The sequence below is a fragment of the Colletotrichum destructivum genome, chromosome 3 (genome assembly GCF_034447905.1).
Source record: "Colletotrichum destructivum chromosome 3, complete sequence".
Taxonomy (NCBI): domain Eukaryota; kingdom Fungi; phylum Ascomycota; class Sordariomycetes; order Glomerellales; family Glomerellaceae; genus Colletotrichum; species Colletotrichum destructivum.
This window is the reverse complement of record NC_085898.1, coordinates 4,684,737-4,710,392: the sequence shown is the minus strand read 5'-3', so window position 1 is coordinate 4,710,392 and position 25,656 is coordinate 4,684,737. Positions and strand designations below refer to the sequence as shown.

The 25,656-nt window shown below is 56.6% G+C and overlaps 10 protein-coding genes across 10 annotated transcripts; 5 read left to right on the top strand and 5 right to left on the bottom strand.

Moving 5' to 3' along the window:
• CDEST_05540 (Putative sec1-like protein) lies at positions 1-3,612 on the bottom strand. Its single transcript, XM_062921699.1, has 5 exons — positions 2,968-3,612; positions 2,817-2,854; positions 2,657-2,744; positions 2,241-2,590; positions 1-2,184 (listed from the first exon to the last, which is right to left on the bottom strand). Exons 1-5 carry the CDS (start codon positions 2,999-3,001, stop codon positions 505-507), a joined length of 2,190 nt encoding a protein of 729 aa, XP_062777750.1. The 5' UTR covers positions 3,002-3,612; the 3' UTR covers positions 1-504.
• An 815-nt stretch (positions 3,613-4,427) lies between these two features.
• On the bottom strand, positions 4,428-5,372 carry CDEST_05539 (Putative G patch domain and ankyrin repeat-containing protein). The gene has a single exon (XM_062921698.1). The coding sequence runs from the start codon at positions 5,249-5,251 to the stop codon at positions 4,520-4,522; it is 732 nt and encodes a 243-aa protein (XP_062777749.1). The 5' UTR covers positions 5,252-5,372; the 3' UTR covers positions 4,428-4,519.
• Positions 5,373-5,587: 215 nt separating this feature from the next.
• On the top strand, positions 5,588-7,132 carry CDEST_05538 (Putative short-chain dehydrogenase/reductase SDR, NAD(P)-binding domain superfamily). Its single transcript, XM_062921697.1, has one exon. It carries the CDS (start codon positions 5,767-5,769, stop codon positions 7,057-7,059), a length of 1,293 nt encoding a protein of 430 aa, XP_062777748.1. The 5' UTR covers positions 5,588-5,766; the 3' UTR covers positions 7,060-7,132.
• A 150-nt stretch (positions 7,133-7,282) lies between these two features.
• CDEST_05537 (uncharacterized protein) lies at positions 7,283-8,506 on the top strand. The gene is made up of 2 exons (XM_062921696.1): positions 7,283-7,742; positions 7,795-8,506. The coding sequence occupies exon 1, from the start codon at positions 7,309-7,311 to the stop codon at positions 7,648-7,650; it is 342 nt and encodes a 113-aa protein (XP_062777747.1). The 5' UTR covers positions 7,283-7,308; the 3' UTR covers positions 7,651-7,742; positions 7,795-8,506.
• A 1-nt stretch (position 8,507) lies between these two features.
• Positions 8,508-9,513, bottom strand: CDEST_05536 (Putative Longin domain, v-SNARE, coiled-coil domain-containing protein). The gene is made up of 2 exons (XM_062921695.1): positions 9,293-9,513; positions 8,508-9,221 (listed from the first exon to the last, which is right to left on the bottom strand). Exons 1-2 carry the CDS (start codon positions 9,328-9,330, stop codon positions 8,552-8,554), a joined length of 708 nt encoding a protein of 235 aa, XP_062777746.1. The 5' UTR covers positions 9,331-9,513; the 3' UTR covers positions 8,508-8,551.
• Positions 9,514-9,696: 183 nt separating this feature from the next.
• Positions 9,697-12,394, top strand: CDEST_05535 (Putative helicase, P-loop containing nucleoside triphosphate hydrolase, suv3 domain 1). The gene is made up of 2 exons (XM_062921694.1): positions 9,697-9,901; positions 9,982-12,394. Exons 1-2 carry the CDS (start codon positions 9,806-9,808, stop codon positions 12,169-12,171), a joined length of 2,286 nt encoding a protein of 761 aa, XP_062777745.1. The 5' UTR covers positions 9,697-9,805; the 3' UTR covers positions 12,172-12,394.
• A 232-nt stretch (positions 12,395-12,626) lies between these two features.
• Positions 12,627-15,026, top strand: CDEST_05533 (Putative peptidase C12, ubiquitin carboxyl-terminal hydrolase). The gene is made up of 2 exons (XM_062921692.1): positions 12,627-13,173; positions 13,302-15,026. Exons 1-2 carry the CDS (start codon positions 12,801-12,803, stop codon positions 13,670-13,672), a joined length of 744 nt encoding a protein of 247 aa, XP_062777743.1. The 5' UTR covers positions 12,627-12,800; the 3' UTR covers positions 13,673-15,026.
• Positions 14,144-14,997, bottom strand: CDEST_05534 (uncharacterized protein; the record flags this gene model as incomplete). Its single annotated transcript, XM_062921693.1, has 2 exons — positions 14,144-14,653; positions 14,962-14,997. 2 exons carry the CDS (start codon positions 14,995-14,997, stop codon positions 14,144-14,146), a joined length of 546 nt encoding a protein of 181 aa, XP_062777744.1.
• A 4,561-nt stretch (positions 15,027-19,587) lies between the features above and the next one.
• CDEST_05532 (uncharacterized protein) lies at positions 19,588-22,838 on the top strand (the record flags this gene model as incomplete). The annotated part of the gene is made up of 2 exons (XM_062921691.1): positions 19,588-21,145; positions 21,227-22,838. The coding sequence occupies 2 exons, from the start codon at positions 19,588-19,590 to the stop codon at positions 22,153-22,155; spliced, it is 2,487 nt and encodes an 828-aa protein (XP_062777742.1). The 3' UTR covers positions 22,156-22,838.
• Positions 22,799-25,296, bottom strand: CDEST_05531 (uncharacterized protein; the record flags this gene model as incomplete). The annotated part of the gene is made up of 2 exons (XM_062921690.1): positions 22,799-24,968; positions 25,130-25,296. The coding sequence occupies 2 exons, from the start codon at positions 25,294-25,296 to the stop codon at positions 22,799-22,801; spliced, it is 2,337 nt and encodes a 778-aa protein (XP_062777741.1).
• Positions 25,297-25,656: the final 360 nt, after the last annotated feature.

Here is a 25,656-nt window from a genome sequence, read left to right as displayed (position 1 = left end):
AATGAAGTATCTTTCAGCTCAGCTGTTAATCTATTAGCTATAAGATTTTCACCAAGACGGTACTTTTATTTGTTTGGCAACTCTCTCCTCTCAAAGGAAATAGAGTAGGTGAGCTCCAACTTGTGTACCACAAACTTAAAACACATTTTAGAGGCAAGAAAGTGGTTGATAGGGACTATGAAGAAGGGGCCACACGCTCTTTTATCGCCTCCGACATGAGTCCTTGTATGGGTGTATTTCGTACCATAAAACCCCCCAGAACGAAATCTGCCCGGCCCAAGCCAGCTAGCCAGCCATGCATTGCTCTCTCCCCTCCTCTCACTGACCTCGTCAAACCATTTGAGCTTAAACGATATCACACAACATCTTGAGACTGCAAATCCAACCCTTTCTGGATCGATCACACCAAGAAACGCCACGCTGGCAAGCAGAGAAACAAAAGTGCAACATCCAAGGTCAAAAGTATATTGAGTTTGTTTCCCAACATTTAATCTTCCTGCCTCTTCAGTGCTTGTCCTTGTCTTTGTGGCTCTTCTTCATGCCTAGGAAATTACGCTTCTTCTTATCCTTTTCGAGCTTGTGCGGCTTTCCGCCGTCTGACGGCGCAGGCGAGGCGCCGCCGCCGTTCGGTATAGGTGATGGAGTGTTGAGGCTCATGCTGCCCATCTGGGCCGTAGGCGGGGCCACAGGCCGGCTTGGAAGTCCACCCGGCGCCGGTGCTCTGCGGCCAGGGCCTCCCACCGGCTGGCCTGGCGGTGCTATGCCGGGTGCAGGCCGTTGTGCCATGGGGTTGGGAGGAGGGGCGGGTTTCTCGTAGACCCACGCCGGAGCTCGGGGCGTTGGTCGCTCCATGGGGATATCCAGTGTGCGCTTGTCCTTGCCCAGGTCGCCGACTTGACGGACGTAGAGCTGCGGCGTAAGCATATGGCTGGTCACCAGGAAGATATCTTTGCCTTGACGGGACGAAACCTCGTAACATGCTCGGCTCTCACTGTACGTTGCACCGCCGGCCATGAATACGATATAACGCTGTCGGTTTTCTGGCGGCCGTCGACCTGCTGCCGCCCAGTTCGGCCTGCCCGCGCGCAGTGAGCCTTGCTGAGATGCCAAGAGGTCCTCATTGGGGTCCGCTGGCGGCTTCACATAGGGAAACGTCGCCTGGTCCAGAGTGCCTCGACTAAGCTCGTCGAGCATTGTCTGCATTGCTGTCTCGAAGCGGGATAGCGAGTATTCCTCACTGACTTCGGCAGATTTGGTGTTCTTTTGGAATAGGGGCGGCTGGGGCGGCCGCACGTCTTTCAGGCCGTTGCGAACCGGGCGTCCGCCCAACATCTCGAGATTGGCAGCAACTTCCCCATCCATTTGTGGCAGGCCGGAATGCGCCAGCAGCCGGTTGATGTCTTCCATAATGACGCCGTCTCGGTAGAGTACGTAGAGAATGATCAATCGTAGTCGGTCAGAGGGAGAAACAGCGTCGTCATCCAATAGACGCACAACCTGATCGAGAATATTCTTGGGCTTCTTGAAGTCCTCGTCCAGTCCTGTTGCTAGCGTTTGCTCGATAGAAGCGATGTCCGGTAGCTTGTGCTTCTCAAATATGTTCATGGCCTCCTGTGCCATGTTCAAATGAAGCGAGTATGCCTCCTTCATTTCCTGGAACTGCGGCAACCCGGCCAACATGTCCCTGATGGCGTTCAAACTTGTCGTGTCTTGATTCTCATTGACGAAATGCGGATTGTCGGCCAAGAACTTCCGAAAGTCCGACATGAGCTTTTCAATGGTATCCTTCATGTGCCGGTGGCGGTTGTCTACCCAGACGGGATCCTTGTCCGACAGCTCCATGTCTTTCTCCTCTTCCTCCGGAGTGCCACCGTTGGTGACCATGTGGTATGTCACCTTGTCGCCGTCTTGTATCGGGAGAAGGTCGTGAGCCATGGCCTGATAGGTAAACTCGTGTACCAAGGGCGCCAGGATATCCATAGATCTGTCCGTGATAATAAGTGTTCCTGCCGGCCTCGTCGACTGTGGTGGGAAGTTGGGGTTCCACTGCGCGTATTCGTCCAATTCTTCCTGTACAAAACGGGCGAGGTGAGAGCTGAGTACGGCGGCTTCGTGAAGGGGGTTCTTCGGTCTGTAGTAGCGTACTTTGGGATATTCACCCAGTGTAACGCAGACGCCAGTGATCTGATTACGGCTGTTAGCGGAAGGAATGGCCCACCGGCCACCGTTTCACCACGTACCTTTTGGGCCAGAATCTTCATGTGACGAGCGACTAAGTTGTTACAAGCCGGGTGGTACAGGATTGGGAAGCTCCAGGGGTCTCTAAAGGTGACCAGGTGCGACTCGCGAGGGAAGAAGTCAATGGACAGAGTCTCGAAGCCCGCGATGCGTGACTTTGTCGCCGGATTGCCGTCAATCATGCGGCGAACTCTAGGGTCCAAAACGCCAGTCCATACGAGGTAGGCTTGCTTATATCTGCGGCGCTCGAAGTCGTTGACAAGGATTTCGACAATGTTCTCTTGCGGTGACAGGATGTAGATGGCATCCATTTCGGGGTTCATGTCTCGCTTCTGCTCGATGCGCTCGATGTCTGTACACCAGAGTCAGGGGGGGTTCGCTAGCTACAACGGTAGGAGCCCTCTTATGCAGGACGTACTGGCGATGTTGTGATTGAGGATGTCATCTTCTTTGACGACATTGTCCAAGATCTTTTTGGAGCCCTCGTCTAGAACCAGGACCTTCCACTGGGGGTGTTGTCGTCGTTAGCTTGGATTGATGGCACGTAGCGAGGCCGTCACAGAATGGGTGTATCTCACGTCGCCGCGGGTAATGTTCTTGATGGTGTCGATAATGACTGTTTTGAAGCGGTCAGTTTCGCGAGGCGCACGAGACCGATGAGCGGGAGCGGGAGTGGGAGAGAGTGTGGAAGTGGGGGGTTATGGGCTGTTGGACACCGAGCGAGCTTACCGTCATGCTGCTCCTGGAGCGTGGAGACACCCATCGTGGCAAGTTGCCGCGCGGGCAGCGATCGGGCGGGAATGCGTCGTGGGAGAAGACGGGGTGGTGTGGCTACGAGGCAGATGGGATCGTTGGTTCTTGTGCCTTGGGCAAAGCGAGGTGCAGTTGCGGGTGCGGCGTCAGATTTCCAGATGGACGGGCCGTCGTTGAGCAGGAGGTGGGTGGAATGCGCGCTGTTGACGTGGAGAGAAACGGGGGTTCGAGGAGTCCGGGCTTGTGCCTTCGTCCGAGTCCTAATTACGGCGTACCCGAAGCAGTAGACGTCGTGGGCTGGCGGGGTTTCAAGATGGAAGGAGGAGCGGTTGCAGTGGTGGGACTTTCAATGCTCGGAGCCTCAAGCGTTCACTACTTAGTTAGGTCGATAGGTATGGCCCGGTGGCCGATGGGGAGGGGAGAAAGTGAGCAGGGTAAGGTCCGGTACGGCTCTATGCGGTCAGGCAGGGAGGGCGGGTGATGTAGCTCAGAGGCGGCTACCTTGATCCGCAGGCCAGAACTACGAGCGGGCGGCACGAGTATTTCGCACGCGGCGTGTCACGTACAAACAGGCTAGGCAAGTTGACGTTCAGGACGAGATGAGAGGTAATAGAAGCAAGGGGACATGTTATGTTTATGTGAGAGGATGGGGACCATCACAAATAGGTACGACTCGTCGTCAAGCCCCCCCACATCGAGTTCTACCTGCCTACCTTGCCTACCTACTCGATAGTACTCACTTGTCTGTGTACTTACCCACAAGGGCTGTACCTAAGTACCTGACAGAGGAGGTAGATGGTACAGAGTACGGATACCTAATTCCTGTTCCATGTTCAGTCCCCCACTGCGCATCGCACCGCTATTTTCTCCCCAGTCGGCGCCTCAAGTTGAGTGCTGAGCTGCCAGGGCGGAGCCTCGCTAGGAGAGTATCGTGCATTTGGTGTGTGCAGTGTTCGTCGGCAGGTATCCGTGTTGCATCTAGAGACGTAGAGAGAGAAACCTTAGAGTTATGCATTGCGCATTGCACATCCTGGTTCGCATCTTGTCGGCATTACCCCACTTTTGGCCCCAAAAAGTAACAAATGAGGTCACCGCCCTTGCATTTCCATCTATCAACCGCGCTCCTTTAAAGAAACGACATGCGAGATGGTCTGGTATCAGTCGAGAGACTCGCATGGATCATGGCTGTCAGGGCCCCTAACATTCCCTTGTACGTTTCAACGGAATGTGATCTTGTCTGCGGTTCTGGTGGAGCGATGATGAGCAACGCGTCCCCTCTGCATCCGCCGTGAAACCAATCTTGCAGTTGCATTATCGCAATTATGTATCTATCACGTTTGGCTTCAAGTTCTGACAACTTACAGGTACACCTAGATACTGACTCTTCTCTCAATTTCTCTAATGCCTGACTAGGATGTTGATGATATCGACTGAATGAGTGGAAGTGAACAGTCAGGGATTTGGTTCAGCCCGCCAATGGTATTGAATCTCGTCACTGAACTCTCTGGTATGGGTATCTTATTCTTCGTTACAAACCGGAACCAAGGTATCTGTCCATATCCTCGCTCCCGTAGAACATTTGCCGCAACCTCTCTGCCTTCTTTTTGTCCTCGTCGGCTTTCTTACGACATTTCTTCGCGTCCAGCGTTTGAGGAGTCTGCTTCTTCTTCTTCTCGACTTTGTTCTTGAGGTCCTTAGGAATAGCCAGGCCGAGACCATACTTGTCCTCCTTCGGCTGCGTCTTGAGAGGATACTGCATACCCTGGCCCGCGGCGCCGAGACCCTTCCGCGAATCCGGGTCCCAGCCGTGCGACGACAAGTAGGTCAAGCCCATGCGTGACCTGTCCAGCGCCGATGGCGGATGTGAGTGTGTGAGACAGACCTGGTGAGCAATCGACGCCTCGTGCTGTGGTCTCTTCGCTGTCGTCTTTTCACCGCTGTTGCTGCCGCCGTTGCTGACTTCTCCCACGGCATCGTCTTTACCAAGTGGCAAGTCACACACGGCGCATATTTTTGCCGCTGGCGTCTCGACCCCCGGTCTCGCCTTCTCGCTCGGGAGAACGAGGCTGAGGTAGAAGTCACCCACAGAAGAACCGGGCTTGGTGGTCTTGACTGGTTCGGCCGTGCTTAGGTTCGGGTCAGATGCCTTAACGAACTGGATAGGCTTGCGCTGGATGCCTGCGCCAAAGGGCCGCCGATGCTGAAGCGGCACATCGTCTTCCTCGCCGTATTCCTCCTCGTCAATGACCCGTCTTTGCATTGGCGCGGCATGCACTCCGAGATCGTCCCCTTCGAAAAACTGCACGCGAAGCTGAGGACTGCAGTATGGTTTGTTGATGATATGAAGGGGCGAGGTAACGGAGATGAGGCAGAGTTCCACACTTTCATGCCCAGGGGCAAAAACATGTCAGCAGTCTAGGTACCTATGTACCTTGAAAGGTAGCAGGAGCCGGTAGTAGCCAGCGCAAGTCTTGCGCCGCCAGAAAGTAGCGCCCGGTAGAGCGGGCCTGCCCCTGTCAGGCTGTCATCACAATTCGGAAACCCCTGGCGGGCCGCAGGTGCATCAGCTTTTCCACTTGAATCTAGAAGCGAGCTGGCGGCCTCGTCGGACACGCGCAATCTGTCTCCATCTCTCCTCAACGAGCTTATTCACGACAAACGTCCGACCCGAACCTCCCTACACCAACACCACCAACGTCTACTTTCAGCATGGTTGAAGGTTACCAGTAGAAGCCCACTATTCCTTACGCTCAGCCAAGTCGCCGCTTCAACGCAATGCCCCTCGACTTCTTCGGCCACGTGCTCGAAACCGGCCTCCCGATATGGGTAACAGACAACTGGTGGTTCATCACCAAGACTTTCGTGACGGTCACTGCTCTCTTCCTCATCAAGCTCTGGAGCGCCGGCTCCTCCAACCCGGCCGAGCGGGACATGCACGGGAGGGTCGTCATGATAACGGGCGGGACGTCAGGCGTAGGGGCAGCGACAGTGCTGGAACTCGGCAGCCGCGGCGCGCAAATCATCCTGCTGACGCACACCCCCGTTTCGGACCCCTTCCTCGTTGAGTACATCGGCGACGTGCGCGCCCGGACCGGCAATGAACTCATCTACGCCGAGCAGGTCGACCTCGCGTCTCTGCATAGCATTCGCAAGTTCGCGACCAAGTGGATCGACAACTCCCCGCCGCGTCGGCTGGACATGGTCATTCTTTGCGCCGCCACCGTCACGCCCGCCGCCGCCAAGAGGACCCAGACGAGTGAGGGTATCGAGGAAATGTGGATGGTCAACTACCTCTCCAATTTCCACCTCCTTTCCATTCTCAGTCCCGCCATCAAGGCCCAGCCCTGGGACCGTGACGTGCGCATCATATTCGCCACATGCTCCTCATACATCGGCTCGGGCTCCTTAAAAGAGCCTCTGAGCAAGGAAGACTGGTCCGCAGGCAAGGCGTACAAGCGCAGCAAGCTAGCCCTGATGGTCTTTGGCCACGCCTTTCAGAAGCACCTTGACGCCTACAAGCGACCCGACGATCTACCCATGAACTCGCGCGTCTTTTTCGCCGACCCGGGCTTCGCTCGCACGCCAGGCATGCGCCGCTGGCTCTCGCGTGGCACGCTGTGGGGACTATTCGCTTACCTCCTCACATATCCGCTACCGTGGTTGTTGCTCAAGAGCTCCGAGCAGGGCGCGCAGTCAATCCTCTACGCCGTCATGGAGCCGAGTCTCGTGCGCGTCGGCGGCGGGAAGCTGATCAAGGAGTGCCGGGTAGTTGATTTTGCACGCAAGGACATCGAAGACGAGGAGGTCGCCAAGAAACTGTGGGAGGAGAGCGATAAACTCATTGAGACGACGGAAAAGAGGGAGGCTACCCTTAGGGCTATGCGGAAGGAGGAGGACGAGAAGTTGAAAAAGACTGAAAAGGAGACTGCGGCTATGGTCAACGACCGGAAAGAGAACCGCGCGAAGAGCAGCGAGAAGAGCAGCGAGAAGAGCAGTGAGAAGAGCAGTGAGAAAAGCAATGCGCCGCAAAAGTCCAAGGGCAAGAAGAAGACCAAAAAGGACACGTAGATGTGGTTACGAAAACATAGAAATATTATTTAATGACGTTCAAGCGCCGTAATTCTGGCTGCTTTGATAACACCTATGTACCTCGGCTGTATACAATTAAGTAGGTAGTTTGCTCTATGCCACTTAAAAAGCGTTCATTCCTCACATTCTTCCTCCAAATTCGGGGCCCCACCTTTACCGTTCAAGTGCCGTGGCTCGGTGCAACGACTGAGTTGGGGGAGAGCTTTCCCCGCAACACCGCGGACTGGGATGACGACAGTACGTGAAGGACGCATCTTGACAAGAGCAGCCGACAAGCACGACTACATCTCAAAATACGTGACCGACCAGGCTCGCTTGAGGGTCATGTCCAACAACCCATCATCGGCACCGCCGCCTCAGATGAGAGCTCCACAACTCCAGACGGCCTGGGAGAGACACGCCGGGACGGGGCAGCACAACTCCTCGGTCCGGCACCCTGTCTTCTTTACAGAGAAGCTGCGCCGGCCGCCGCCGTCGCTGGGGCCTGGGGTGGGGATGAGTCCCGTGGCACACGGCTACGTCTATCAGGATGGCCGGAGGGCCGATGTGGCCTCGACACCAAAGCTTTGAGAGTGTCGCCGCGTACCCGGGGGGGAGGTCGGCCAAGGCTTCCATTCGAAGGCCACGAGAAGACGTTTCGGAAGAGATGAGATGCGTACAATGTCAGTCTCTTTGATTGGGATTCGTTTGGTGTCGAAGTTGACTGTGGTCTAGGGGGTCCAAGGCGCTCGATGCTCAACGAGCCATCTGGTACTAATGACAGCTCCGTCGCCGCCAGGGGCGTGTGTTGATTTGCGTTCGAGTGTATTGTTTCAATAGGAAACTCACGGGCACCTGTGGTCCGACATGTTTTATGGCGGAAATGTAGAACCGACGATTATCGACTCTTTTATCAGTGCCCAGTGAGGGTCTTTCCTCAAGAAGAAGGCATGGCATCGAGGCGTATTGGTGGGTATGAGTTTTGATGGCTTTGCCTGCAATTTAATGTAATTTGGGCCAATGGCATAGCCTATGCAACACGATGTGACCTGCTGGTTTGTGACTCGAGAGACAGCTAATATCGTGCACGATCTTCCTACTATTGGACCACGTGGAATTGTTCGGGTGAATGGGGACTGTAGCCTGGCATATTACATCTACGGCTCTAGATATACGTGCGAGGAGGCAGAAAATCGGCGAGTAATAGGTAATTCATTTGTATTTCGACCTGTTGCATGAGCCCACGAGTGGCGGTGTTTGAAAGATACGTAGTCCAGGGTGGTCCCCCTTCGTGGTTATTGAAAATGAAATTAAAGCCTCCTTTGTTTTGCTTTCCCAAAAAGTCGAGTTTCCCGTTCGCCATTCGCACCATTGCCCAATTTGAAGCCAGCATCTACACCATCGAAACATTCCATCTCCGCCATGTATACAAACCCCGCGTGACACTCAAGTCGCGAAGGGTCAGGCCGGGCCCCGGCGCACCGTTCCCTGATCAGTTTTTCACCGCAATTACAATCGCAAGGACAATCAGCACGACAACAAGCGTCAGCAGCGCCATGAGCTTGACGTTCTTCCACCACATCTTGCGCTTCAGGCCGCGGCTGCGGACGCGGAATTCGCGGGCGCTGCCACCGAGACGGTCCGTCTTGTCGACAAGAAGATCGATGCGCTCGCCCCTCTCGAGCAGACCCTCGATGTTGCGCGTCATAATGCCGCGGACGTCGTCGATTTCGCGCTGGACATTGGAGATGGCGTCGTCCTTGCCGCCGCTTGTGGTGCCGTAGTCGACCATGAACTTCTTAAGCTGGCCGTTATAACTGGCAGCGCCATAGTTTGGCAGCTCGGCGTAGTCGGTTGACTCGGCTGGGAACTGCTCGAGGAAGCGGCGGCGGATCTCGAAGAGGAAGCCGAAGGGGATGCGGCGGCCCAACGAGGCATCGGCGATGACGAGGAAGGTGAGACCGCCGGCGGACGGGTGGTCTGGGTGGTCTGAGGGCGCCTCGGCGATGTAATGGATATGGTGCGAGCCATGGGTGTAGGTCAGCTTCTGAGGGCTGCTGTGATCGATCTTGGGTAGGATGAGGGAGGCGAGGGACGAGGTCTGCGACGAGGCCGATGTCGTGCATTCGCTGAGGATGGTATTGTTGTGTGCTATGCACGAGCTGTCGGGGGGTCAGTTGCGTCTGATGACGAGGCGAGCGTGAGGGATGCGGATGTCACTGGTGACACTTACTAGAGCAAGGGGGTGATGGGCGTCGATGAGGAAGCCATGATGATTGGAATGGGTGGATTCACAAGACCCGATGAGCCTATCTTGAGATTCTGCTGGTTCCTTTTTGAATGCGTCGTAGGTAGGCCGACAGGCAGCGATATTCGAAATGCAACGGGCGGGTAGCTTACGTAGGGAGATGCGTGGAGGGCGTCTGTCGCAGTCGCAGGACGCAATGCGGGAACCTGGGGAGAATGAATGCGTGATGACGATGCGGACGTGCAATCGGCAGACGGAGGCGCTAGGCCGGAGTGGGGCGACACACGGCCACTTGGCCAGGGCGAATCAGAGCTCTTAGTGATAAGAGGCCTGACAGGGTAAGTTCTTCTTATCGTCCCCCAAAATTTCCGACCGCGAGAGTATCGATGCTCGGTGGGTGTGCAGATCGCTTCTTGGGTAGGTAGCTGATGTTGCCACGGACGGACATGTTTCTTGCATGCCATCAGCCATGCTTTGCTGGCCAAAACACAACCCACCATGAGAACAGTCTTGCGAGCCGCAAAAATTTGCGCTGCAGGCAGTCGCCTTGCGCCGAGCCATGGCTTTGCGACATCATCCCCAGCCGCCTTCAAGGTGAGTGACTGTCACGGCTGCATTGCACATCACAGTTGCTGCTGCGTAGTAGAAATATCTGACATTGGGATGTGGAACAGGCGGCAACTGCGCTGGGTTCTAGCAGGAAGTACACCCCCGTCGAAAGTAAAAAGTCCAAATACGACGTCTTCAGAACCATGATCCTTACTCAGTTCAATGTTGTTCTGAATAATATGGGTGGTTGGTCAGAGACCAACCGCGAATTCCAGAACTTCGGCATCAGGAGCGAACATGGGCTCAACAACGAGATTGCGCTTTTCCGTGAGACGATACAGAAATCGATTCATTTGGCCAACAAGGGCGCGACGTTGCGCAAGGAGAACCCGCTCTTTTGGTCCCTGCGGAACGCCTTCATCCGCGGCGACGTCAAGGGGCTGACTTCGGAGTTGCGGTATTCGTTTCAGAGCTTCATGTTGCGGTCACGACTGGAAAAATCCTCCCCGAGGCAGAAGAAGTTGGCGGACCTGAGATTCCCCCAGGAGTGGTTTCCCGCCACGCGAGCCATTCAACGCACTATCCACCTACACGTGGGACCGACAAACTCTGGAAAGACATACCGGGCCTTGAAGGCGCTCGAGAATGCACAATCGGGCATCTACGGAGGTCCCTTACGTCTACTGGCGCACGAGATTTATTCGCGGTTCCAGGCCAAGGGAAGGCCGTGTGCCATGATCACGGGCGAGGAGCAGCGCATACCGGACTCGGACAACTACTTTATTAGCTGCACCGTTGAGATGACGCCGCTCAACAGACTCGTTGACGTCGCCGTGCTGGACGAGATCCAGATGATCAGCGATCGGGATCGAGGTTGGGCGTGGAGCCAAGCTCTACTCGGTGTCATGGCAAAAGAAGTCCACCTGTGTGGCGAGGAACGCGTTGTCGACCTCATCAAGTCGATTTGTTCCAGCATCGGCGAGAAGTGTATTGTGCATCGCTACCAAAGACTGAGCCCATTGCAAACGATGAAGAAGAGTCTCGGCAACGACCTCACCAAGCTCCGAAAGGGCGATGCAGTTGTCGCTTTCACCCGAGTCAACTTGCACGGTCTGAAAAATGCCATCGAGGATGCGACTGGCCGCCGCTGCGCCATCGTCTATGGATCTCTTCCACCCGAGACTCGAGCGCAGCAGGCAGCTTTGTTCAACGACCCGGACAATGAATACGACTTTCTCGTTGCTAGCGACGCCATTGGCATGGGCCTGAACTTGGAGATCAAGCGTGTTATTTTTGAGACGGCGACAAAACACGACGGCACCCAATACCGTACGCTGACGACGTCTGAGATCAAGCAAATTGGCGGCAGAGCAGGCCGGTACAAGACAGCCAGGCAGGCGGCAACGGACCCCAACGGTACCGCCGCTCCCGAGGAGAAGATGGGATACGTGACGACGATCGTCGACGATGACTTGCCGATTATTGAAAAGGCATTCAACTCCGAGACGCAACCACTCGATGTGGCTACTATACACCCCCCGGCCTCCGTGATTGAGCAGTTTTCCGAATATTTCCCCCCTGATACACCCCTCAGCTTCATCCTGCTCCGGCTCCGCGAGCTTGCCCCCGTCTCGCAGCGTTACTCGGTCTACATCTCTGAACTCAGCCTAGAGATTGCCGATGCCATTCAGGAGTTCCCGATGACGATCCAGGAGCGCATCACCATCCTCCACGCGCCCGCTTCGCTTCGCGAACCTGGCATGAGAGCAATTATCAAGGCGGTTGCAAAGTGCATTTCGACGCGGACCGGCGGCGCTCTGTACGACATTCAACCCATCAACCTCGAGCTCCTCGACGCGACGCTAGATGACTTCAGTAACCAGGGCAGGCGCTACCTGCACTCCATCGAGGCGCTGCACCAGGCCATTACAATCTACCTGTGGGTGAGCTACCGTTTCCCCAACATTTTTACGAGCCAGGCGCTGGCGTTCCATGTCAAGGACGCCGTCGAGGAAAAGATTGAATTCTACCTCGAGAACAATACCGTCTTCGATGCGGACATCCACGGCAAGGCTCGTGACCGGCAGCGCAGGGAAGCGTTGCAAAAGCAGCTGGAGCAGGAGTTGCTCATGGCAGAGCAGCTCGAGAGCCCCGAGGGCGAAAAGGAACTTGTCGACAGCGAGCCTTCTGACGAGAGCCCCGGGCAGTGGAACTCCCCGGGCCACGAGGAGCCCCTTGTTGATGATGAGAGCGAGTACGAAGAACTGCAAGACCGGCCGCGAAGTGAGCCTGTCCCTCGGCAGAAGTCACTATGAAGCGTGTGTTCTAAGACGGCCCGCGACGTCAACTTAGATGTAAAAACCCTGTAATATTTTAAAGTGTATAATCCAACCAAAGAGGGATGGATGATGGCCGTCGACCAATGGAGGCGCAAAGAGGTGGCATTAGAGGCATGTATAACATCGAAATGGTAACAAGAATAAATAGGCGTCCCCCTAGATAGGACGGTAACTTCCACAAGAAAAGAAAACATCTCCGCCATACGTTGAAAATACCCATACCACACAAAAGAAGAAGCGGGAGAGCATCCCAAGTGAAGCAATGTCGCTCAACCGAATCACGATATTGCTCAGACCCCCCCCCAAAGCTCTCAGCACCCCGCACCCAAGCTGGAACCCCCCTGCGCGTTACCTCACTGACCCCACCATCCTCCCGCATTGGCTTGGAGGGGCAAACAGCTCTCTTCCCAGTCCGCAACTATAAACCTGCGCCCTTCCACACTACATACAACCAACCAACCAACCCTGTGGACCGCTCACAAAACCCTACCAACTCTGCAATCCTCGAAAAGCAACAGACACCCACCCCTCAGTCGTCACAGTCCGCGATATACAAAGACGGACAGACAGGCTACAGCCCCAGAGATCGAAAGCTATCCGCCAAGATGTCATCGACGAACCCGGACCCCTCCGCCGCGGCGCCCGCTTTCATCCCCCTCGAGGCAAACCCGGAGCTCATGACGTCGCTCCTGCACAAGCTCGGCCTCTCGCCCGCGCTCTCGGTCCACGACGTCTACTCCCTCACCGACCCAGACATGCTCTCCTTCGTGCCCCGCCCCGCCCTCGCCGTCCTCCTCGTCTTCCCCGTCAGCGCCGCCTACGAGAGCCACCGCCTGGCGGAGGACTCGCTGCTGGACGAGTACAAAGGAAAAGGGCCGCAGGAGCCCGTCGTGTGGTTCCGCCAGACCATCCGCAACGCCTGCGGGCTGATGGGCCTGTTGCACGCCGTCGCGAACGGACCTGCTAGGGAGTACATCCGTACGTTCTCCCGTCTTCCCCTTCCGTCACACCTCCCGTCCATGCCTCCGATGGACAAAGATTTCATCATGGAGGGTTTGGAGACGAGGAACTCTGCTAACCCTTGTTACGTTTGTCTCGCGATGCAGAAAAACCCTCGGACCTCGACACCCTCATCGAGAACGCCGTGCCCCTCGACCCCGTCGCGCGCGCCCAGCTTCTCGAGAAGACGCCCTCCCTGGCGACGGCCCACCGCGAGGCCGCCTCGCAAGGCGCCACCGAGGCCCCCGAGGCCTCGGACGACGTCGATCTACACTACGTCTGCTTCGTGCGCGGCGAGGACGGCACCCTATGGGAGCTCGACGGCCGACGTAAGGGGCCCCTGAACCGCGGCCAGCTGGACGCCGGCGAGGACGTGCTGAGCGAGAAGGCGCTCACGTGGGGCCCGCGCAAGTTTCTCGAGAGGGAGGGCGCTGATCTGCGGTTCAGCGCTGTTGCGCTGGCGGGATCTCTTGATTAGGCAAGGGTTTAAGTCTGGGTTGAAGCAACGCACTGAAAAAGTCGAGTATGTATTTCGGCGTTTGGGTTATGGGGAAACACGGACACGTCATGTACGACTTGGGCATGACTTGAGGCATTCTTGGTTGAGATTCCTAGGGACTTATTCTAGTACAGGGAGCATGCTTAGGAAGGCTATACGTAACATGAGGGCGTGTCAGGGCTCCTGCTTGTTCTCCGTAACAAACCCACCAGAGCGGTCCATCTACCTCCTGTCCGAACCCCAGAGTCGCTGTGGGGCTTCCTGCGACTGGGGCTTCTGCCACAGCTGGCTGTTCGATTTCCGATTGTCGTCACTTTGCCCCTCAGTCAGAGCGGAGCGAGGCACTTGAGGCTCAGGTGGGGGAATTGTGACCTCGTCCTGAATATGCGGATCGCACCCCAGACCGCGTTCTGAAGACGAAGTTAGCGTCGGGGAAAGGGGAACGTTTGCCTAGGAGGACGGCCACCTGCTTGCAGACACGATCCGGTTGAACTCGGTAGACGACCTCCGGTGAGCCTGGGAGCTCGTATCAGGGCCCCTGGCCATGTCCAGGTTGGCGAGGACGATGTTTTCAGGAATCGAATTGAACTCTGTCTTCGACTTCCGGTGGCTGCCCGCTTCCGCCCCCTCTGTCATGAGATCAAACTGGCTGCCAACAATTTCTGACAAGATCTGCGACTTGCCATAGTCGTACGGCCTACTGTTCCCGAGAGGAAGCGATGGGCTTCCCAGCGCGACATCCCCGTGACCGCGGTCGCCCGGCGTTTCGGGTGCTTGCTCACTCACGCCATGGTCCTCGACGAAGGTGATGAATTCGGAAAGCGCGTTCTCTCCGGTCGGCGTAGGGAGGGGCTTGCTAAACTCGGCAGTGGGAGGCAGCTGGCCGGTGGTCTTTGTGCTGGTTTTGTTTCTGGTGTCTTCGATGATGGGGGAGCCGTCGTGCTCGGTGAAGAAGGGAACCTAGCCCTGCGACTCGGGAGGCGGGCCGGGCGTGTCGGGTTCTTTCTGAGGCTTAGACATAGTTGATGGGCAAATGACAGTTTGGTTCGGTCTTGCAGAAGGTTGTCGCTCTGTAGTATATGTTGATGCTGGGAGCTCTATAGCCTTGGCCGAGTTCGAGGGAGGGTGGAATATAGATATGCTCAGTAGCTGGGTTTTGCGGTGGTGGACTAGGCTACAGTTGAAAGGAGAGTGTCTGAAGCCAAGGTCGAGGACGAACGCGAACAAAAGGTCAAAACTGTTTAGGAAGGCAGTAGATGTCCACACACTCCCATGGCGAGTTTCTGCCTTTCTGATGTGGCCATTTTGCACTGGCGGGAAAGTACGTACGTGCTTAACATTCTGTTCTGTTTACCTAGGAGGCACCTTGACCACCCAGATCCCCCCGTAATTGAATTATGCTGGCGCGTAAAGGAGCTCACAGGAAAGAAGAAAAAAAGAGACAAGAGTAACCAACATCATGGAGTGAGCAGGTAGGTCGTGCGCCAAGCAGCCTCGGGTATCTAGTACCCAAATTCACAAACATTTCGCGGGTGTCGTAAGCCCTCAAGGGAATGAATGGGGCGGACACATGGAAGCACCTCCCCTATTCCCGTCTTCTTTTTTCTTACCCGGGTACTTTCAATCACCGGTTTCTTAGCTGTTCTTCCATTCCAAAAACGGAGACTATTGGCTTGACGAGAATCTGTGGAAATCAGGTCCAGTCCGGTGAAGGCAAAAGGCATGTACACCATCAGCCAATGATCTCCCGAGGACCAATTTCCCCCAGTCTGTCCTCTGAAATTAGATGTTGACTGAGCTGTCAGGCGTCGGCGGCCAGCAGGCATGGAGACGGCGTCATGCTAGCTTTTTAACGGCAGTCAGATCAGTCGCAAAGAGTCTGCCACGCTGGCCTAGGTCATACATAAGCCTTGCCGCAGCCTGCGATGGAACATGCTCAGACTTTCGTGTTTGCAATGCCGCTTGTCATCCAAGAAAACAACTGTCTCATTTCTAAGCTTGTTTATCGCGATCTGGTATTCATGCCGCGCCTACTTGCTCGAGCAGCAGCTTGAAGGCTGACGGCGCCCACCATTTGAAGTTTGACATGTCCGCTCGGACGCTGCAGTGTACAGCGTTCGGACGCTCGATATGGCATCGGGCACGGGGTGCCATCCGAGCTGCGGCAGCGGCTTTCTGGAGATTGGCGCGTCGAACGGACTTTGCATGTTCCACCACTGCCCAGGAGAGGAATGAGCAGAGGAGACGGCGCCCTGTAGTGAGGACGACCTTAGCCGTCCTAGGCCATGTGACACAGAATGCGGAAGACCTGGAGAGTTCTGTTTGTCTGCACTGGTGAGCCAGAACCCCGTCTGTACCAAGATGAGACGCGGGTTGGTGCTGAACCGCAGTACATCAATAAACGGGCCAAGGACAGCATCGGGAGCGGGCCTGACAGCGCCTAGGGTTGAGACTTGCTGTCAGTCAAGAGTCGAGGCCAGGAAGGGGGCTGTGAGAGCGAGGGGCGAGGGTCATGGAAACATGGGTGGAAACATGAAAAGAATATGGAACGACACTACTTTGTTCCACGTGGTGGCTGATCGCCACTAGACGGCTAGCTGATCGCGCTATGAAACGCCTGAGGGACTTGCCCGCGTCCAGCGAAAAGGATGAATGACCATAGGGAGACTGAAGAGCACGAGCATGCATGCATGCCACTGCCACTTGGCGCTAGGAGGTAAGTTGGCCCAAACCCCCTGAGTTGAGGCGTTAGCCGTTTGCCTGAGAGTGAGACCGACCCGTTGATGATTAGCGGAGATGGATGGGCATGCATAGCATATGATACGTGGAAGCGACTGAGCACTCGGACTACGTATCTCGGTTTTGAACGCGGCTTCTGCTTGTTCGTGCAGCCAGCTGACAGAGAGGTGGCAATGTGGCCAGGAGGTAACTTTGGCGACGATCGAGTGAGCGCATGCGTGCGGCCGCAAGTTGTTTGTTGGTCCAAGCTAGCCATAGTTGACGCGTCGAACCTGCGGCTTCAATGATGCCTGCATATGTCAAATCTCGATCTGATTCGTGGGAGTCGTCGCCCTGCTCGAGGAAAAAGAAACAACTCAAGACGAGAAAAGGAACAACAGCTGCTGCATGCGAGATGGAAACCGTCCAAAACGACATCTCAAAAACGACGCTTCAAAAGGACACCGCACAAAACCGAGCAGATTGACGGTGCTGTCCCATTTGCTGAAGCGGGCGGGCGGGGCGATTTCACAACTCTGCAAAACAAAGATGTGTACCTACCTATGGCGGTCCCTCTTGTTAAGGTCGCGGATGAAGTTAAACACGTTAAACGCACATAATAAGTGACAACCTAGTCTGCAAAACATTGCACCACATTCTCCGCGAAGCTATTCCTGGTTGTTCATTTCGTTTCGTCATCCACTCAGCTGGGACTAAACCGACGACGTCCCGCACGGAACCGATAGACCTTGCAGTGGAGGCGTACCACCGTAGCTAGCGCCGGAGATTCGATGCAGTTGCAGATGGTGGCGACCTGTGGTGACCTGAGCTATCATTGGCAATTGCATAGCGGCTTTGGGTGTCTTGGACTCTGGAAGGACTCGGCCGTACTTCCTGGTATCTCGGATATGAGTATGAGCCCGAGGCAAATTCGCCAGTCTCGCCGTCCGTATCAGCCAGCCCCCAGGAAGCAGCCAACAGACATGTTATTCCCAACCAGCTTTAGATGATTAGTACGAATAACTGATTTGGAGGCTCGGCCAGGCCAACACACACCCGCAGGATGGCAGGGGCAAACCCCTGAGACGATCTGCTGCTGCCCGCTTACAATCAGCAGGGTCACAACTCAAAAGTGATGTGTGTCTCGCAGACGCGCATCGCCTACGAGGTGGGGCAGCAGACGTGCAAGATGGGCTCACACTCAACAAGCGGGGGAGGGGGGGGGGGGTACTGTCGTCGTCGACATCGTTCGATCCATGTGTTTTGGCTCGGCAACGCTACTTGTTGCGAATGCCTTGGAACTTACAGTCGCACAATGAGATCAACTCGGCGCATCAAACAGCTTGCCCATGCCAACAAAGTACCACCTCGCTGAGACCGAGAGGGGGCTTCGCCTTGGACCGAACAAAGCAAGCCACTTTTGGTCGAAACTTCTTTGATCTCTTGGTCTGAACCTGAATCCTGGGTCACACAGGACGCACTAGTCTCAAACCAGTCGGCAGAGCTGGGTGGCTGCTGCCAATGAAAAGAACTGGCAAATGGGCTTCTTCCAGCCCACATCGACTTTCTTTCCTTATTTTCCCCTCCGAAGCGGCACTAATCGCCATGTTTGACCCCTGAACCCGGACCCCATGTTTTCTTTCCCGATCAGCAGCAATGTTGCTATCATCGTGTGGATACATACATCCGAATCTTGGTTCGCTTGGCTCGCCTTCTTGGCTTAGCTTCCACGTAGGGTTGTCTTGTCCCCATCTCTCTTCTCCCTGCCCGTCTTGTCACGGGATTCAAGGTGACGACCAGGATACATCCTCTGATATCTTGAGCCAAGAAGACTCTCGGATACCGTCTGCCTTTGCACCCGCAGGGCGAGGACAGTCCATCCCTGGACGGCGTTTGTCACTGCCAAGCAGACAGACTTGTGTACGGATACATACATCATAACTCCGCCGACAACCTGGGACATTCGATTCTTCGTCTCGCGCCTCGTCGCTGCAGTGCTAAGGCGGAAGTCCCGATAAGCCAACCATGACGCTGGACCATGGAACCGGCCTGAAAGTTGTTTCGGCCTACTCGCGCCTTTGTTGTCACTTTCGCACGGGCCGCGGTCCATCCCATCCCATCCATCCGTCCATCCGTCCATCCGTCCATCCATCCATTGACGCCATCCCACTCCCTCCGTCCGACCATCTCCTATTATCTATCCGTTTGCTTACCTATTTTCGAAACCTCGAAGCGCCATTTCGTCCGAGCTACAGCTACCACCAGCCAGCCTGTCCCAAGCTCCCTCCGTTCTCAGGCCTTGACCTGTTCCTCCGTCTTCAGGCGGCCGTTTACTGCCTTCGCAGCGTCAAACGGAGGGACTCGCTCGGCTGACATGGTTGCATTGGCTCCGACAGACATCTGGAAAAGAAAGTGTCGACGGCAATCTCATCTCTCATCATGATGAGGTCTCTGCTTGCAAGCTGCAAAAGGAGCTTGCCACCCTGTCCAGATGCCGGGCCACAGCATGGATAAATGCTGGAAACTCTGATCACCTCAAGGTTTCGCAAACGCTTGGCTAGCTCTCGAGGAGAGTCTTAGAGAGGTTTGGTGTGCTGCGGTTTCTTACTCACGCTCAGTACCACACGCTCTGGTACATAGGCGTCGTATCGTATGCCTCGTCTCGACTGCACGAAGCCCTCGACCTGGCCCTAACACTCGCTCTAGCGCGTATTATCTTCTACCCATTCGCTCCACTCGCTCGTGTCCTGCGTGTGTGTGTGTGTGTGTGTGTGTGTGTGTATCTGCACGCACTTCAGCCTTAGCACCCTGACACGACTCGTCGTGTTGCATTGTCCCGCCGTTTCTTTTTTCGCTAGTTCTGAGAACCTAACGCCATCTTTCCCGCCCGCTTAACTTTTAGAGTCTCGCCTCCCCCCGTCCACCGGTCCACCGGCTCTTGTCCTGCTCTGCTCTTCCATGTCGTCTATCCCTTCATCTCGCCCACGTCTTCATCTTATATGCGACGAGGTCTGAGTCTCCCAGCAGCAATCGACTCTTTTGCTGTGCTTCCAGTCCCAGACCGTTCATTTTCACACCAGCCCTATAACTATCGCAGCTCTGGGTCCTGGGCTAGTGCTCGCTCAACCTGACTGATTCCTGGAGGCTCACCTTATGGCGGGCGATAAGTCGCGAGAATGGGCATCCTGAAGTTTTTCTCTTCCAAGAGGCTGTCGGACAAGCCGTCAAACGGTATCAAGGTTCAGGCCTACGATGCCACCACCGCCTCCCTCCCCCCGCTCTTAGGTAGGATTGGATACAACCTCGATCGGCTTCGTGAATCCAGCTTACACGGACTAGGGACGTATCCTGTGGCTGGGAATGGCCCAACCAATGTCTTTGAGAGCCTCCAGCGGTCTCATCACAAGATGAGCGAGACCAATTTGTCTCTCGCAGCAGGCTCTGACACAGCAGCTCCAGCCCCGCCCGTTCCACGATTCCGCGATGCCAGTGTCGAACGCCCAAGTTCCGCCCCCGGCAGCGCCATGTTTGACGCGTCCCCGTCAGGCCGGAGAGGGAGAGATTCATCGAGGGGCTCGCCGCTATCGTTTAGAAAATCACGAGTTGGATCGGTACCATCTACGACGTCGGGCTTATCTCCCACGCCGAAGCGGAAAACCAATTCGCCGGCCGTCCCTTTTGAAGGCGACCCGTTCCGACCTCCAGCAGCTCCGTTTTCACATTCTCGCCATTTCTCCTTGCAAAATACCGGCATGGCTGCGAGGGGCTTCATCGACCTGCTTGACGCCCAGTCCGAGATCAAGCCCTCCGGCTTCCAAAGTCGGGTGAAGGCGTCGGGAGTGAGGGATTACGGCGAAGATGTTGCCGACAGGAACATTGGTGAAAACGGGGTCGATCTGACGTCCGAAAGGGTTCGGGCATTCTATGCATCAACGAGCACTCCGCGAGCCCAATATACGGGGGTGTTCGCGTCACCTTCGGTGAGGGGCTCTCCTACGGACAAGCATGAAAGGTTCCAGCCTTCCCGGCGCCTCCACTCCATGGATACCGAAGGCCGCACAAAGTCTCTGACCACATCGAGCGCCCAAGTCGCATTCCGTACCAACATGTTCAATCCAGAGAGCTCTATTAGCCGTGAACCAATCATGGAGTCCGTTGCCGAGTCCGTTCGCGTCCGGCGAAGGCAATCGCTTGGTGCCTATATCCCAGTCACGCCGTCGTCACTTGCGACAGACGGGCCGCTAGATGCTCACAGGTTGACAGTGGACACGGATGGCCCCCAACGTGCCAGGCAACACAAAAGACGGTCTACACTCAGCGGCGAAGCACCAATGAACGAACTGGGCATTTTCTCGGCTTCGGTCGGAGTAAATGCCGAGTCTTCGTCATCGTCAAAGACGCTCCCCAAACCAGCGTATCTGGTCAAACACAACTATTCGTTGCCTGTACAGCAACGCCCGAAAACCTCGGGCCATACTCCTGTTGAGTCGTATCATGGGGTGAGGCCGCCATCCCGCGCAGGGTCAGTAGCCAGTTCCAAATTCTCCTCCCCAACCCAGAAGTCGCCATCCCAACAGCACACCCTGTTCGCCACAGGTGCAGCTGCCCGCCATACCGAGCGGCCGCAGAGAGCGATGCCCGACGGAGGGAGTGGCACGAGAGGATGGGTCGGCCGAGTTGAGGTCGAGGGCTTTGTTGATTCTGCGGATGTGGCCTCGCCGGCGCCTTCACCTCGTTAGTGTCTACTGCCGATTTCTGTCATCTCTGTCAACATTTTACCGAGGATCTTCTTGCTGACATGCTTGGTTTAAATAGATGTGATGAGAAGTGGCCACTCGTGGCGTGAGAATCTAGACGACTCGTGTCAACGACCAAACATCCATGGTTCTCCGTATGGAAAAGGCAAGCTGGATGAGATTTACGAGCATGTGCCGCTACGTGGAAGCAGTTTGCATCATTGGTCGGCGTCGTCCGCAACACCGACAATGTCAAGCACCAGCTCCTTTCCGCGCCCGCATTCCCGACATACCACGACGACCTCTGTGGATCTGGCGACAATGTCATCATTTATGAACGATAGTCACAGTTCGCTACTCAGCGGCACGGGAGACCACACCTCGTTCCGCACAGCCCTCGAGAGCGCCTTGCCGTCACCCATTGACCTGGCGGCTTCCGGCGGCGGCTTCAACATCGACGACTATCTCTCGTCCGACGACGACATCGACGCGGACTCGTTCATCACCACCCGCAAACGAGACTCTGCTCATAGCGGGGGCCACGAGGACGAGCTCCTGTTCAGCGACAAAGGTTACGGTGAAGGAGGCCTGCAGCTACCGGGGCTCTTCGATAGCCTTTGCAACGTCCCGGATCCAGACACAACGTCTCCCGAGCGCCCCAGCCTGCGGTACTCGCTCAGCAACACCAGCCGGTTTGCCAAGAGGCTGTCGCTGGACCCCTGGATCGAGGCACCCACATCACCCCTCGACGAGGATGAGGACGAGGTCGACGACATTTACGATATCCCGATGAGGTCGGACCTGGCGCTCGGTCGCAGGGGCACGCGGAGGATCTCGGCGCTGGGGACCATGTACCAGAGCATCGAGGAGGAGAAGGAGGAGAAGGTCGATGTACGGACAGCCGTGCGGCTGCGGAAGGAGGCCAAGGCGCGGCAGCGGGCGATGACTAGACGCAGCAAGTCGCAGCAGAGACGCCCTGACGATGTCGAGGAGAAGCGCGGCGGGTGAATGAGGGAGTGAGTGAGTGAGTGGTGCTGCTCGATCGCACAACACACTTATCCTTTCATGAGTTCGACATGTTTCTTTATTTACAGAGTTCTTGCGACGGGAAAAGGGCGGTGGGGGGGCTTGCTTATTTCGCGTTTAGACAACCACATCAAAGGAGTTTTGAGTTATACCCAGGGAAATTTTGGACGAGACAAGGTATCTAAGGACCAGACAAGCGATCCTGGGTTCGGGGGGAGGGGGTTGACAACGACGGAGCCATTGGGCAGAGGCGTTGTTGGGAGTAAATAGATACTCCTGACGGAGATACCAGTAGAAGTTACGAATCATGTCTTGTCGTTGATTGTTTGTTTGTTACACAATAGAGCCACACGATTCCTCTGATCAAGCCACTTCGAGCAATTATCAATTAAAACCGTGTCAACGAAGCAACACATACCATCATTATCCCCGTGGGGAAAAAACTCCATTGCGCCACATTCGCTCCACAGGAGTTTATTATCGACATCCTGAGCAGGCTTCATTCACCCTTTCCACTACGGGATGATGGGGGGGGACTGGGTTTGGAGCTTCGCCATGTTTCGTCCTGAAACAGCAAGAAACAACAAGTTTTCACGGTCCAACAAACCGACAGAAAGCGAAACCTTTAGGAGAAAGCAAACATACCCTGATGCATCCCGTCCTCGCCACCGCCACCGCCGCCGCCGCCGCCGCCGCTGTTGCCGAGGAACGCGCCCCAGTCCAGCTCCGTTAGCTGCTCGTCGCACCATCCAAACAGGTCCATGCCGCTGTCCGTGGTGGCCGACGGCGTGCGAATAGCGGAGCCGGCGCCGGATCCGTCGACGTCGGCGGTAACGGCCTCGTAGAGAGCCGAAATGATGTCCGGCGTGCGGTCCGAGGCGCGCATCCAGGGGCGCATCTCGGCGAACAGCTCGAGGGCTTTCGTGAGGCTCGCGCACCAGGAGGCCAGGAGGGGATTGTTTTCCGGCGAGGGTGCGGCTGTGGCTACGGTTCTGGACGGCGGGACGGTGTCGGTATTAGTCAAGGACGTTCTCGAGGAGATGGTTGGCTGTTGCGATTGTGACAAGTGCGGTTGTGTCTGTTGTTGTTGTTGTTGTTGTTGTTGTTGTTGTTGTTGTTGTTGCTGCTGCTGCTGCTGCTGCTGCTGCTGCTGCTGTTGCTTGCGAGATGAGTGGCGGTGGTTGGTCTCGATGGCAATGGACAGCAGCGGGACCATACAAGCTTGGAAGAGATACCACGCCGAGTTCCAGACGTGAACGCGGTTGGGTGTCCAGTAGAGGGTTATGGCGTCAATGGCCTCCAGCGCAACAGAGCGGCAGGTGTCGACCAGCATCACGTCGTCGGGGGAGGGCTCGATGACGGCGGAGATGGCAGCGGCGCCGCGTTTGAGGCTGCGGTCGTGGGCGAGGTACAGCAGGAAACAGCGGGACAGGATGAGCCGCACGTTCAGGTAGCGATTGCGCATGAATTCGCGGGCCACAGTCAGCCGTGGCGGCGAGTTTACCGGATTCCTCAGATACTCGGGCAGGGAGGCGTGCCATTCGCGCAGCTCACGATCGAAGGCAAGGGCTTCGTGGGCGGACAGGCGGGCATGCTGGGCGAAGCGGTGTTGGATCCGGTCGCATATGTGGCAGAACAGGCAGCTCGCCCGCAACGAGGCGGCGGCGTGGTCATCGGCGAACAGCGGCGTGGGGAGGAGCGTATCCATGGTGCTGCTGTCCCAGCGGCCGCAGGTCGGGCGACCGAGAGTCATGCTAGCCCATGTGTCGAGGCAGAAGAGGCTCCACCAGGTCCGGCGGCGCGTCTCGGCGCGGGAGATGTGGGTGGCGTGTTCCGGGTGGTTCTCGGCGCGCTCAGCGGCGCGGCTGCGGGCGGGTTCTCGGTGCAGGCCCAGGGCTATGGCGACACGGTGGGCGGCGCCGAGCACAGCGTAGGCCATGTTGGGGGAGTTGCGGTAGTGAAGATAGTAGCCACCTAGCAGGCAGAGGGCCTGGAGGCTCTCCATGTTGCCAGAACCGAGGGAGTCAAGGTCGAGGTAGACGCGAGCCTGTTTGTAGTACTGTACGTGCAGAGAATCGCTCCCGGAGGCGATGGAGCCCAGCGTGAAGACCATGTTGAGGAGGGCGAGCCAGGAGCTGTCGTAGCGACCACCCGCTGCAAGGGTCCGTCGGAAGTCATCCTCGTTGAGGATCGGGGTGATGGGGTGGATGTGGTCAAAGTAGAATTCGATGCAGCGCTGCTCGCGCAGGGGGTTCAGGCCGGCGCCCGGGCTGATGAGGGACAGCGACGGCAGCAGCTGGGACGGGTACTGGGACTCGGCCCACGTCTTTGCGCGCTCGGCGGTGTGCTCTTTAGCGGCGGGGCAGAGGCGGAATATGGCTCTCAGGACGGCGCTCATGGAGGTGACACCGAGGTAAGAGCGGCGGTGCTGGTCCGTCGCCAGGCTGATGGCGTTGATGTCGTCGCTGGCGCGAATGGTGGCGGGCTGCTGGGCAGATTCGTCCCAACGGCGGTCGTTAGCGGCTTCTCCGTTCTCGTTCTCGGAGATCTGCGTCGAGTCGTCAGGCCCATCGTCCTCGTCCTCGTCGGCGGTGGTAGAGATGCCGGCGACAGGCGACAGGAGGTTGGGCTGTGAAGCGGTCATGGGCCGCACTCCAAAGAGGGAGTCTCGAGGCAGTAAAGTGAGCAATTCTGCGCGGCTCTTGCCGACCAAGTCGTCGACGGAAACATCAGGGAAGAGTTCTTGCAGGACACTGGCCTGGGCGCGGAGCTGCTCCGAAGTCTTCTCAAGAGTGCTGGCAGATGGAGGTCAACGGTCGTGGCCCTAACGAAGAAAGGTCTCAAGCTTCTTCATGCACACAAACATGGGTAGGGAAAGGGGAAGAGGGGGGTAGCGAGCATCGTGGCTTACCTCCTGCTTACAGCATGTCGCCTGCTCCGCTGTCTGTACTCACACGTTTCTGCAACCTTGTAATACTGGCAACTGGCGCAAGGGTGTCCACCGTCACACTTGACTTTGCGCCTTGTGCACTCCTGGCACGAGCGGTTGACTTTGCGGGACGGAGTCGGGGAGGCAGCTGCCGAGGCGGAGGGACTCCGGCGGCTGTCGAACGAGTGGAACATGCCGTCACACCTGTCGCCGGCCCCGTCTTCGCTGCTGTGGTGATGGAGCTGGAGCTGGTGCTGGCACTGGTGTTGGTGCTGGTGGTTGTTGTCGGGAATTGCACGGCCCTCGGCACGGAGAGGGACCCGATTGAGCGGGAGACATTTGGGGGAAGGTTGCGATGCGGAAGTGGAGGCGGGAATTTGAGGGGAGAAGGCCTGGAAGGGGAAACTGTGGATTAAAGGAGAGAGGGGAGAGAGAGAAGAATACGACGAAGAGGCGGGGGGAAGATGTCGATTGTCGAAGGAGGCAACGCGGGGAAGGTGGAGGTAACAAGGACCAGGGTTTGTTAAAGAGAGTCGAGGTTCGACATGGCCATC

Bases quoted from the DNA above. Each gene is read 5' to 3' on its own strand.
- CDEST_05540 (XM_062921699.1), bottom strand. From the start codon at position 3,001: ATGGGTGTCTCCACGCTCCAGGAGCAGCATGACG. The intron at 2,855-2,967 runs GTAAGCTCGCTC...GCTTCAAAACAG, and splicing joins GCTCCAGGAGCAGCATGACG to TCATTATCGACACCATCAAG. The intron at 2,591-2,656 runs GTACGTCCTGCA...TCTGGTGTACAG, and splicing joins CCTCAATCACAACATCGCCA to ACATCGAGCGCATCGAGCAG.
- CDEST_05539 (XM_062921698.1), bottom strand. From the start codon at position 5,251: ATGCAAAGACGGGTCATTGACGAGGAGGAATACGGCGAGGAAGACGAT.
- CDEST_05538 (XM_062921697.1), top strand. From the start codon at position 5,767: ATGCCCCTCGACTTCTTCGGCCACGTGCTCGAAACCGGCCTCCCGATA.
- CDEST_05537 (XM_062921696.1), top strand. From the start codon at position 7,309: ATGACGACAGTACGTGAAGGACGCATCTTGACAAGAGCAGCCGACAAG.
- CDEST_05536 (XM_062921695.1), bottom strand. From the start codon at position 9,330: ATGGCTTCCTCATCGACGCCCATCACCCCCTTGCTCTA. The intron at 9,222-9,292 runs GTAAGTGTCACC...ACCCCCCGACAG, and splicing joins CCCATCACCCCCTTGCTCTA to CTCGTGCATAGCACACAACA.
- CDEST_05535 (XM_062921694.1), top strand. From the start codon at position 9,806: ATGAGAACAGTCTTGCGAGCCGCAAAAATTTGCGCTGCAGGCAGTCGC. The intron at 9,902-9,981 runs GTGAGTGACTGT...GATGTGGAACAG, and splicing joins CATCCCCAGCCGCCTTCAAG to GCGGCAACTGCGCTGGGTTC.
- CDEST_05533 (XM_062921692.1), top strand. From the start codon at position 12,801: ATGTCATCGACGAACCCGGACCCCTCCGCCGCGGCGCCCGCTTTCATC. The intron at 13,174-13,301 runs GTACGTTCTCCC...CTCGCGATGCAG, and splicing joins ACCTGCTAGGGAGTACATCC to AAAAACCCTCGGACCTCGAC.